The following is a 13,162-nucleotide window of genomic DNA, read 5'->3' as shown; positions in this document are numbered from 1 at the left end:
ACATGTAGGACATCCCAGGAACTACAAGTTTTTGGTAGTTCAGAGTTTCAAAAGTAGACCATAAATCCTTTTGATGTCATATTTGTGAAGCTAGACTTTTGATAGTTGCTGTTTTAAAAAGTATGAGGCAAACATCAGTATAGAACAGGAAATAAAGAGGTAGTGTTCAATCTGTTATCAAGGTTTGAGAAACTGTGAGCGATCAAATAGCATTAACACACTTAGTAAGTAATGGTGGTTATTTAAGAATGAAATAACTTTTCTTTCAACGTATGTGTATTATTTTTTAAAAGAAACATAAATACTTAGGTTATTAGGACCCAACTACTTTGTAAATGGAATTCTGAAATAGTTCTTCAGGCCTGGAGTACTATGACAAAATTATTGAGACATTAAATGTGCTGTCAATTAAGACTGTGGGAACTTCAACCTTACTGGAAACCAGCTCATCTACCTAGAGTATCAGGAAATGATTGATACTATTTGCTACTGGCTAGTCCATCTGCCTATCAAAGTCTCTCCATCCTTCTCAACTCAGATGAAATACCTCCTCCTCTGTGAAATCTCTATACATTCAAATTACCTTCTTATTGGCTTGACAGCTTACCCCTTCCCAACCAAGTCAGTGAAGAGCCAGTGATATGAGCAGAGTCCTTAAATAATGTTTCTTTTATTGGTGAAGGAATAAACAAAGACAGGCTCTATTTCAATCTGTTATGTTCTTAGCAACCATATTACACAATATGAGCAACACTAACTTACTGTAATCCCAACAGCACTACATATAGCAAAATACTGGTTACAATGACAACAAACTACTAGATGTAAAAGTTCACAAGGAAAGGGAACATATTTTGAATAACTTAGAATCTACAGTGTTTCAATGTTCAATACATCCAACAGGGCAAAAAGGAAACATCAAACCCTGGATTCTTAAAAAAGAGCTGAAATGTTTGAGACCACAATCAAAACATACAGCTTTGTTAGTGTAAACAGCTAAAATACATTTGGTATGTGTTTCCGAGTTAGATACCTAATCAAGAAAAAATGCCTAAGTTAACAATGGAAAATAAAGACAACTAAATAAAAATACACTGCCTATTCCTCAAATTTTCACAAAAGGGAATATTCTTTCATCCTCAACAGAACTCACAGAAAGCTAGAATGAATGGGTAGGTTCTACTTAATATTTTGTAAGATATTGGCACTGTATAAACAAAGAGAGCCTTCTCTATCTAATCCTAAGTACAAAGGTCAAATTTAACAAAACATGTAGAGCCTCTGTAAACCAAGTTAGCTTTCTAGGAATCAGCAAAAGCCAAGAGAATTCTACTTCTAGGGTGACCACAGTAACTTTTTAGTCCTCTTGTAGAAACTGCCTAAATGTTAAATAACCACATTTATCCTTTATTCCCACCTCTTTTTAAGAGTCCAATAAAATTACCCTTACCTAACTTACGTGCTACACATGAATTAGAACCAAGACTGCCACATAATAGATGTTCAATAAATTAGTTTATAATTGTTTGTATAATTAATGGTCCTTAAAGTGCCACATCTGTTTCAACTTTACCTCCAGCCCTAAGAGCATACTTGAATTGATTCATTCCAGTGACATGTCAAGGTTTAAGTTTACATCCCCAATTGTAATTCAATTATTGTGCTAAAAGGAACTTTATTAAATTGGTTTTCTAAGTCCCTCTCTAACTGGGTTAACTGGTCAAAAAGATCCAGTAATTTCTCCAACTGGAAATCTACCATCATCACCAACAGCAGCAAGAATCAGCAATGCTGACTGACGCACCCCTAAACAGAGTGTCATAAATGACAAAGAGTTGTACGCGGACTACTACATCTGATCTCAGAACAACTGTATCAGGTAGTTAGTACCAGTTCCATCTTCTGAAAAAGAAATAAGCACATGAGGGCTACTTAACATATAGTTAATGTCACAGCTAATAAGTGGGCAGAGCTAGGACAACTCAGACACTGACCCTAGAGGCTATGCTCTAGGATCTATTTCCTTTTGGTTCTCTTCACAAGCCACCTTTTTTTTTTTTCTTAAAGAGAGATGGAGTCTTGCTCTGTCACTCAGGCTGGAGTGCAGTGACACAATCCTAGCTCACCTCAGTCTCAAACTCTTGGGTCCAAGTGATCCACTTACCTTACCCAAGTAGCTGGGACTACAGGTACATACCACCACACCTGACTAATTTATTTACATATAAATCTTTTTGTAGAGCCAGGGTCTCACTATGTTACCCATCCTGGACTCAAGTGATCCTCCTGCCTCAGCCTCCCAAAGTGTTGGGACAACAGGTGTGGGCCACTGCTCCTGGCCTCAAGGTATTTTTAAACGAAGCTGTCTTGTTGGAAACTCTGGACTCTGCATAAGTAGTCTTTATACAGTTAGTGCTTCAGTCAGCTGTTTCCAGGCACACCAAAGAATCTGCTATGGCAATGCCCTGTAATTCCCTATCCCACAACCCCTGTTGTGGCTAACCATCACTTTAAATTCAACCCTTGACTTAAATTCCAACTTCTTGGCTGGGAGCAGTGGCTCACGCCTGTAATCCCAGCACTTTGGGAGGCTGAGGTGGGTGGATCACTTGAGGTCAGGAGTTTGAGACCAGCCTGGCCAACATGGTGAAACCCCATCTCTATTAAAAATACAAAAAGTAGCCAGGCATGGTGGCACGCGCCTGTAATCCCAGCTACTCAGAAGGGTGAGGCACGAGAATCGCTTGAATCTGGCAGGCGGAGATTGCAGTGAGCCGAGATGGCACCACTGCACTCCAGCCTGGGTGACAGATGAGATGAGACTCTGTCTCAAAAATAAATAAATAAATCCAACGTCTTCCCACCTAAACTTATTCTCAAATCATTCTTTCATATAAACACCCATATTCTGCTTCAGAAGGTTAATTACAATGTCAAACTTTTTATTACATTTTTATTTGCTTTAACAAGGACAGGGACTAGATGTACTTTTCATTATTATACCTAGAACTGCCCAACATATAAAAGGTACTTAATTATTAGCTGACTGACGAATCATTACATGTATAAATTATTAGATTCCTTCAACATAAAAATCTCTAATTTTATAGCGTAGGAAAAAATAAAAGGTAGCGTATCACCTAAAATAACAGTAAAATTACCTACCAAATTAACAACTTCAATCATTGTGTTTTTCTACACATACAAGATTATTACATTGTTTTCTTCCCTAAAAAATTACCAGCTCCTTCAAAAAACAGAAGGTGATTTCCTGAATTAAAGTATGTTACAACCAGGCTGCATCTGGTTGGGTGCCTGTAATCCCCGCACTTGGGGAGGCCGAGGCAGGCAATCACAAGGTCACAAGTTTGAGACCAGCCTGGCCAATATGGTGAAATCCCATCTCTACTAAAAATACAAAAATTAGTTGGGCGTGGTGGCGGGCGCCTGTAATCTCAGCTTGGGAGGCTGAGGCAGGAGAATCGCTTGAACCCGGGAGGCGGAGGTTGCAGTGAGCTGAGATTGGGCCACTGCACTCCAGCCTGGGCGACAGAGCAAGACTCCCTCTCAAAAAAAAAAAAAAAAAAAGTTACAACCACAGAAAAGTGCTTCTTAAAATCCACTGCAAAAGGGCTACACCAGAAGCCAACAACCTCTCCTTCCTTATATCAAAATGAATCAGGTTATTTTACACTGACTAGTCACAAATACGGCAATATATTGTTCCCTGATTGGTCAGCTCTTTAGGTATCTCATTGGGTTTTTTCTTCATAATTTCCACTCCAAGACAACAGGAAAGTATTTTGCAAAAAGAATGTTTCAGAAGAAAAGGATGGGGACAAGCAAACACATAAAAAAGGAAATACAAAAACCATTTAGGAGTGGCAGTTCTGTAAACTTACTTGTCCACTGGGATGGGGTAGCCACTTAAGGCTAGACTAACAGAGTGTGCACTAAGTTATACTAGATCCAATCTTCTGAAAAGAGCACAGAATCAGATCTACACCCTAAAATTGATGAACAGGTATCCCAAACACGAAAGAAACTATCTTATGGACCCTTAATCTATATGGGGACAATTTAAAGATGTATTATTTAGCTAAAATGCTCTCAAACTATGGTTAAATTCTGTGCTCCTCAAGCAGAATCTGCCTAAGTTAGCCTCTTTACCATCCTAGAATGAAAATTAAAGTTCGCCCTGGCTACACAATGGATATATAAGCATTTTATATCTATACATGAAAAGAACTACATTTAATGAAACATTTCCATTAGTTAAATTCTTCCTATTAAACAGCAAAGAGTTACATTTGAAATTTTTAAATTTTAAGCTAACTTACTGTAATACACTCCTTTACTTACATTACTTAAAGGCAACACCAGGTGAGCTCCTTAAAAAAACCCCAATAAGCTTACCCTGTCTTAAGAAAGCTTTTAAAAGTAGTTATAACCTCTAGAAACTGCTCCATAAAAAAAATTACAATGCCAAAAATACTTCATTTGAACTATAAAATCTGTTACTTGTCATTCCCTATGAAGTGAACCAAAATCTTTCAGAAGTACTCATCTTTTGAAAGCCTATCCTCCATCCACTTCCTACTACACATACACACAGCACCAATATTGCATAACTTTCTTGCATCCCAATTTCCAAATTCTGTTCTCAACTCAACTGTGGCTTACCAAGAAAAATTCAATGCAATGTGAATCAAGTCAGAATAATGATATTCCTCCTAAAGATGAGTAAAATCTCCCCCTTATTATCCTCAAGTCCTTGACATTATCTGCGTTTTAAAGTAATATAATGAACTATGATTTTGCTTATGTAATTGTTAATTATACTATAATTACCAGTGATCAATAACATGGTATCACCAAACTACAATAATTTATTCAGTGAAGATTAAGGTTTAAGTCAAACATAAGGATAAGCTTATTTAAGTATTTTAAAGTTCAACTGCTATTAAATATTACATTGAATAAAAAGTTCTAATAAAATTAGATAAACCAAAGAATTAGAAAAAACTGACACAACTATTGAATGAAGACTGGATATTTTGATCAAATAAATTGCTTTAAGTTATGATAGCTCTGTTTTAAGAAACTATCTCAGAGATACACACTGAAATATTTATATATATAATTATTTGGTATTTAGGATTACTTCAAAGTAACATGGGACAGGCAAAGGGTTTGGGGATATGAATTAAGATTGAAATAGTTAAAAATCGGTGATAAACACATGCAGTTTATTATTCCATTCAATTTCTGTGGCTGGGTGTGGTGGCTCACGCCTGTAATCCCAGCACTGTGGGAGGCTGAGGCGGGCGGATCACGAGGTCAGGAGTTCGAGACCAGCCTGGCCAACATAGTGAAACCCCATCCCTAATAAAAATACAAAAAGTTAGCCAGGTGTGGTGGCACACGCCTACGTCCCAGCTACCCAAGAGGCTGAGGCCGGAGAATTGCTTGAACCTGGGAGGCGGAGATTGCAGTGAGCCAAGATGGTGCCACTGCACTCCAGCCTGGGCAACAGACTGAGACTCCATCTCAAAAAAAAAAAAAAAAAAAAAAAAAAAGAGACTCTTGTTTCATTTATTCCATTAACACTATATCGCTCTGACAACAAAGACTCATATCACTGCCTACACAATGCTCCAAAATGGTTTTTAAAAACCTCAGGGAGAAGATTACATAGATATGATTTTTTATTTTTTTCTTTTTAAAGAAATGTGGTCTTGCTATGTTGATCAGGTTCAAATGCAGTAGCTATCACAGGCATGATCAGAGTGCACTGTAGCCTTGAACTCTTGGCCTCAAGCAATCCTCCTGCTTCAGCCTACCAAGTGGCTAGGAATAAACAGGCATATGCCACTGAGCCCCACTCAAACAAGTCACGTTTAAAAGGACTTAAATGTCACATAAATACAGAATAAGCAGAAGCAACCAGAGGGAAATAAGACTTGAGAAAGAATCATTATCAGGTAGCATGTATCTCAACTTATGCAGAATGCAAGTGTAAGGCAATAAAAAGTTGGTAGAGTTAAAACATTAGAAAGCTCAATATGGTAGTCAATCATCTGCACCACAGCTACAGAGGAACGAGGTCCTAGAGGCAGCTCTAAGAGTGTATTACAGAACAAAAGACTCCTCTTTAGCTTATAACAGATGCACGGTAATAACTGCATAATTAACATTAAAAGTCCCCTCTCCCCTAAATAAATCATATCCCATCCTATACATTCTTCTTTCTAAAAGTAGTTATCTTTTACTAAGACACGCCACTTTCCTTTTCTTTCACAATTAAGTCATACGCCATTGTGTCTACTAAAATCACACATTTTACAGTATCAGTAACATTTCACCTAAAATGCAGAACCAAGTAACTAAAATGTGACCTTTGAACTTCAATTTCTACCAAATAGCTATATATTACCAATAATCTATAATTAAAATAAGGTCATGTGGTAAGTCTAAGAAGGCCTACTTTGGACAATTCTAAATTTGGATGACATAAGCCTGCACTAGCAAAGTCTTCTACCTAATGGCAGAAAATGGCAAGCAGAGAAAGAAAAGCATCTTTAAAGATATAGTACTTACTTAAGAATGGTTTTCGCACTACTGCAGTCTTCAAATCGAATGGAGTAACCAACTTCCTGGCCCAACATCACATCCATTTCATCAGCAACTCTCTGAGCCACACTCATTGCAGCCACTCTCCTGGGCTGGGTACAGGCAACTCCTCTCTTGGGTCCTGGTAATGATCGCATGTACTCCACACACCACTGCGGAATCTATCAAATAATTTCACATTTAAATTAATTCTATTCTGCCTGCATATCAAGCATATGTAACATAAAACACTTTATCTCATTCCAATGATTTAAAAACAAATTCAATTAGGCAAATGACAAAAAGATTTGTGACTCAAAACTTGTAACAACACAAGCTCTCTAAACCAAGGAACAGTCATGTATAATACTGATATAACACATACCCCTGAGCTGGGTATACACAGTCAGAGATGCACTCGACAGCGTGAACTATCCCATCATGAAGTATTTCCCTATGCAATTTTAAAAACTCCAACTTACTACAAATTCTACTTTATAACGTTTCTAAGAAAGTGTAACTTTTAAATTCTTATATAATTTGAGTTGCAAAATCAAGTAGAAATCATATCCCCTTGTAACTCTGAAGTTGTATTTAATTCAATTCAAATTTGGTTGATAAGCCAGCAGAACCTAACTCTTAGCACCCCACTCTTTGGTAATCCTATCCTTTTCCTCTCAGGAGCAGTATGCACAATGGCAGCACCTTAGGTACCATCTTAAAGTCAATTTTAAGAACTGCCAGTCTCAAATTTAACAGGACCTAGAGTAGTACCACTTCGTTAAGGGTGGCCAAAGGGGCGGGGGACCCCCAAGCACAAGTTAAGCTGGGTGCCTTGATGGCAGTACATTTCCCCCCAGTTCCATTATCAACATAAGCTAATGGATTCCCCAGTTTTACAGTTTTCCAGTCACTTAACTGGAAAAGAATCATGGGGAAAATGTAAGTGCTCACCACATTAAATGGAAATGCACTGCTGGAAGAGCATAATTGTTTTACATCAAAGCTTCCAGAAGCCTATCAGACTCTAATGCTACAGGAAACATGGAGTTTTCTGCACAGTATCAGTACAGTAAAACTGATGAAGAATATTGGTAGCTGCACTATTATTACATTTTAGTTGGGTTGCTTCTGCAATCTGGGGGTAACCTGTCACTGACAAGTATCTGAAAGGGAGGGTTAATTATGTTGATTCTCTAAAAACATCACATATATCTTTAAAACACTTTAAATGAACAAAAATAACTAAAGAAGTGGTATCTATCGGGTTCTGTAAATCCACAGACCTACATATATCCTCAATTCGGCAACCCTTTCACAAGGGCAAAATGTACTTTCAAAGATCTAGAAAGTGAAAATTCAAAAACCACTCACTGGTGAACTAAAGATATTTAAAATTAATTCAAAATTCTCAAGGCAAGAATGTTCAGATCTTTTTTTTTGTTTTTTGAGATGCAGTCTTGCTCTTGTTGCCCAGGCTGGAGTGCAGTGGCACAATCTCGGCTCACTGCAACCACCGCCTCCCAGGTTCAAGCGATTCTCCTGTCTCAGCCTCCCAAGCAGCTGCGACTACAGGCGCATGCCACCACGCCTGGCTAATTTTTTGTATTTTTAGTAGAGATGGGGTTTCACCATATTGGGCAGGCTGGTCTCGAACTCCTGACCTCAGATGATGCACCCGCCTCGGCCTTCCAAAGTGCTGGGATTATAGGCATGAGCCACCATGCCTGGCCAAGAATTTTCAGATTTTTTAATTCACTCCGCTAAAATCGACAGCTTATCTCCACTTGAAAAACAAGACCAACAAGTTAACTAGCAGCTCTCAGGACCCCTGTACACTCACTCTGAAAATAACCAAGGAAGCCAAACTACTAATAAATTTACTGTGTTGAGAAATTAAAACTAAAAATTGCTAAAATATTTATTAATTGCTAACAATAAAACCTCATTCTGTTTTAATACAAAATAACACTTTCTATAAAAATGACTACTTTGCAAACAAAAAAAACTTAGCTACAAGAGTGCATTTCCTTATATTTTTACAAATTCTAGGACCCCTGAAATCGTTTCAAGGACTTTTAAGAACTCCCAGGCAATAGCTGGAGAACCAGTCAGTTAATGCATCTGTTCACATTTCTAAGGAACATAGCATTAAGAAGAGAACGAGGTCCTGAAATATGTAGGCTACTGGTGTATTCAAGCCAGGGATCAGTTCTATTTTTTTTAAGATGGAGTCTCACTCTGTTGCCCAGGCTGGAATGCAGGGGCGCAATCTGGGCTTACTGCAACCTCCACCTCCAGGGTTCAAGTGATTCTCCTGCCTCAGCCTCCCAAATAGCTGGGGTTACAGGTGTGCGCCACCACGCCCAGCTAATTTTTGTATTTTTAGTAGAGACAGGGTCTTACCATATTGGCCAAGCTGGTCTCAAATCCCTGACCTCAGGTGATCCGCCCGCCTCAGCCTTCCAAACTGCCAGGATTACAGGCATGGGCCACTGCACCCAGCCAGGACTAAGTTATTTTAAAGCCATTCCTCCTTTTCAGCTTCTTCTCTTCCTCCATTTGAGGTCATCTTACAAACTGATCCTCGGTGTTCTAGTCTTCTTGTTTTACACAATATCCTGTGAAGTTTTATATGTTCTAACTTCCAGTATTACCTGTAATTCATCAATGCCAATCCTAACTCTAGCTTCCATCTTAGAGCTAATGGTCATTTCCACCTAGTTAGTATCTCAAATTCACACGTTCAAAAGCAAAACTATTTCTCACCTTCCTCCAAAATACTTGTTAATTCCTAATATCCTGACTCCAATCCATTCTTTATTTTCTATTCCCATGGCCCTTCGCAGAATAAAAACTTTTGTTATGACCTCTTACATGGTCTATCATCAGTATGTTCACTAGACAGGACATTTTTTTTAAAAAAAATCCTCATCATTCCTCTTCAGTTCAATAGCTCTGATGGCTTCCAATCTATATAAGATATATTAAGGCTCAACTGACAGCTGCAGTCTCACCTGCCCCACCTCCACCTTCCCAAACCCTCTGTATTCTGGCCGGAGCATATCTGCATTCCCTTAGCTCAACATGTGTCCTTGCTCACACTGTCCCTTTGGCTGACCTAGCTTCAATTCCTTACTCATGTGCAGTTATGTGTCTACTAAGCAGCAATGTGAAACGTCTTTACTGTAGGTCTGTCAAAAGTTAAAGTCATGGTCCGGTGCAGTGGCTCAGGCCTGTAATCCCAGCACATGGGAGGCCGAGACAGGCCAATCACTTGAGGTCAGAATTTAGAGAACAGCCTGGCCAACATGGTGAAATGCCGTTTCTATTAAAAATACAAAAACAATTAGCCAGGCATGGTGGCGCACACTTGTAGTCCCAGCTACTCAGGAGGCTGAGGCAGGAGAATCACTTGAACCCAGGAGGAAGAAGTTGCAGGAAGCCAAGATTACATCACTGCACTTTAGCTTGGGTAACAGAGCGACACTTTGTCTCAAAATAATAAAAAAAAAAAGTTAAAGTCATTACTTTAGATTTTGTTTAGAGAATTTTTCTGACAAGAACAAATCACTAAAAAAAAGACTGGTTTTAATGGTTTGAGTCAAAGTTTAATAAGAGTATGCTAGGAAACATATGAATGAAATTCATTCCTTAAACTGTTTGGTTTCCCTTCAAATCCCCCTGATGTGCTGCAATCCTAAGTATTCAAGTATCTTTACCCCTCTAAAAGTCAAATATTAATCCAAATAATCACAAACCTCATCTTGAATTGACCTGACCTCCTTCTACACTAACCATTAATAAACTCATCTCTGAAATGAGGCTACCTATATCAGACCACAGAATAGCAGGTATGAAATATAACTTTAGATATAAAGACAAAGGTACAAAGTTTTAAACGTTGAGCCCACCAAAATCCACAACCCAACCCAGGACAATTCGCTAAACCTAAGTTTCTCATAAACCTAAACCTCATTTTGCTCATCTGTAAAGTGGTGATGAATATCTTCCCTGCAGGATTATAGAAAAATGTAAATAAGCTAATACATGTAAAGTATACAGTGTCTGGCTTTACCCAAATGTCAATTAAATAGTAAGTTCAGAGTTACAGTCTTCCATGTAATTTGAAAATTCTTTACATTTCCGTAAGGTGATTTTTGAACACCCTAACATCAATTCTAAGTTTTCTTTCATTAAAAAAGAAAAATTGGGAAGGCTAAGGCAGGAGGATTGCTTGAGCTTAGGAGTTCAAAACCTCAACTCTACAAAAATTTTATTTAAAACTTAGCCAGGCACTGGTGGCATATGCCTGTGATCTCAGCTACTTGGGAAGCTGAGGCAGGAGGATCCCTTCAGCCCAGGAGGTTGAGGCTGCGTTCATACCACTGCACTCCAGCATGGGTGAAAGAGACTCTGTCTCAACAACAACAATACAAAAGAAAAGAAAAGAGAAGAGAAGAGAAGAGAAGAGAAGAGAAGAGAAAAGAAAAATGGTACGAAGGCTCAGTCTGTAATAAAAGCTTCCTATTTTTGTTGCTACAGTACCTTCAAAATGTCTATGCACATGTAACTTTAGAAAAAGATAAATTGTGTATGCAGTATGTTCAATCTCTGCATGGTAAGGCAGGTAATTATTAAATTAGCTTTAATACTTTTCTGATTTTTTCAAATTTTCTACAATGATCAGGGACCACTACTTTTGAAACCGAAAGAAATTTTTAATTAATGGTTCAGGCTTAAATGTATAAAGAGTTACTTCTCACCCACAGCAAGAAAATGCAAATTAAAAAGTACACTAGAATGCAATTTTTCACCTATTGGATTTGTAAAAATTCAAGTTCAATGATACGTTTTAATAGTTTCCCACATATGTTCTCATACATGCTCATGGAAAGGTAAATTAATACACTCCCTCTGGAAGGCTATCCAGCTTTCTGTATCACAATTACAAATGATCTTCTGACCCAGCAATTTGATTCCTACAGAAACACTTGCCCATGCAAAACCACCATGGGAAACAGCCTAAATGTCTATCAATAGGGGTCTAGTTAATAATAGCCCATCCGTGTTTAAAAAATATCCTAGATATATTACAAATAAGACACTAGTAACAGTGTTTAGTTCTATGGGGGGGATGACTAGATGGACAAAAGTCACGAGTATAGACTTTATATCCTTTTAGCACTTCATTTTTTCAAAAAATAGATATTTGCATGGCTCAAGATACTATATTAAATACAAACGACAAAAATCTACCCCAGTGGTTGATTTCTCCACCCAAGCACCAGCAAATAAACTGTGTGTCCCTAAATCTGTACTGTCCTAGAGTCAAAATGGGTGGGAGAGCATCACTCTGCCATACTTAAGGTAACAAAATTTGAAAAGCGAGCACCACTATTTTCCCCTAGACTCAGGGGAGAGAGGTACTCTCCATAGGATTTCCACTCTGAAATTCAGAGTGCCAATTAAACATCAAAGCAGCTATTCTTCAAGATGTTCCATAGGACAGACAAGGGAAATGACCACCAGAATCAAATATGCAACATTTGCTAAACTTAAACATAAATGAAATATGTACCATGGTATACAGTAACTCACCTGTGTTGTTTTACCAGACCCAGTCTCACCAACCAGTACAAAGGACTGATGTCTAACCAGAATATCTGTAAACCTATCCTTGTATTCCCAAACAGGGAGCTGAAGCCGTTTCTTTAGAATATCATAGTATCGAGGAGTATGGGGTAAGTTGGTGAACGGATTAATGCACTGTGGAAGTGACGTGTGACCTGCATGTCCGGCGTGCGCTGAATGAGCAGAATGTGTCGAATGCGTTGAATGCGCTGAGTGGGTTGAATGAGCTGAATGGGAAGCTTTTAAAGGTGGTAATCCAGCACTGATAAGCATAGCATTCGTTGAAGCTCGCAACTCCTTCTCCTTTTCTTTCTCCCTCTCCCGCTCTCTATCTCCTCTATCGCGTTCTCGGTCTCGATCTTTAGACCGATCTTCACGATCCCGGTCTCGATCTCGATCCTTCCTAAAAACAAAAATTTAGAATTCAGATTCTGAATTTTAAGCAGAATGTTCATGTTAGTGTTATAATCACAAAGAGAGTAAATGTCCAACATTCAAGTGAGTAAAAAATCCAATGGATTATGTAACTATCAGAAATAATAAAAAATACCCTACAATTAAGGGCTTCTCATTCTCCACCACAAACATCTTTCCCTTCCTTGCTGATGCCTCACCTTCCTTAACTTTCAACGTAAGGTTACAAGAACTCAGTCTGCTGCAAGTAAAACCCCTCCTACTTAGACAACAGAAATCAGATACTGAGAGTAGGATGAAGATTGAGCAAAAGAAGATGGCATCTCAATCTTTCTCAAATTCTCCTTCAATTTGTGAAGAAGTATTTTTTGCACTAAAAGTATATTCAGAAGTTAGCACAAACACTGTTACTGGACATAAAGACAACTCTACCTCACATTACTACAGTCAACAGTGGTGGGTTTTGCTCAATACTTTTATAATCCACATTTAATAAATTGTT

At 38.2% G+C, this 13,162-nt stretch overlaps 2 protein-coding genes across 5 annotated transcripts in view; one reads left to right on the top strand and one right to left on the bottom strand.

Annotated features, from left to right (window-relative positions):
* The window catches only part of SOD3 (superoxide dismutase 3), a 948,116-nt gene that overhangs the window by 703,569 nt on the left and 231,385 nt on the right, over positions 1–13,162 (top strand). The gene's annotated exons all lie outside the window — the stretch shown is intronic.
* The window catches only part of DHX15 (DEAH-box helicase 15), a 57,240-nt gene that overhangs the window by 36,661 nt on the left and 7,417 nt on the right, over positions 1–13,162 (bottom strand). Inside the window, exons 2-3 of the mRNA XM_050790685.1 lie at positions 12,214–12,649; positions 6,601–6,794 (exon numbers count right to left, since the gene is read on the bottom strand). Coding sequence (XP_050646642.1) covers positions 6,601–6,794; positions 12,214–12,649 — 630 coding nt within the window. The remainder of the gene's footprint in view (positions 1–6,600; positions 6,795–12,213; positions 12,650–13,162) is intronic.

This window comes from Macaca thibetana, chromosome 5, assembly GCF_024542745.1.
Source record: "Macaca thibetana thibetana isolate TM-01 chromosome 5, ASM2454274v1, whole genome shotgun sequence".
NCBI classification, from domain to species: domain Eukaryota; kingdom Metazoa; phylum Chordata; class Mammalia; order Primates; family Cercopithecidae; genus Macaca; species Macaca thibetana.
The sequence above is the reverse complement of the archived record's forward strand: the minus strand, read 5'-3'. Positions and strand labels throughout refer to the sequence as shown.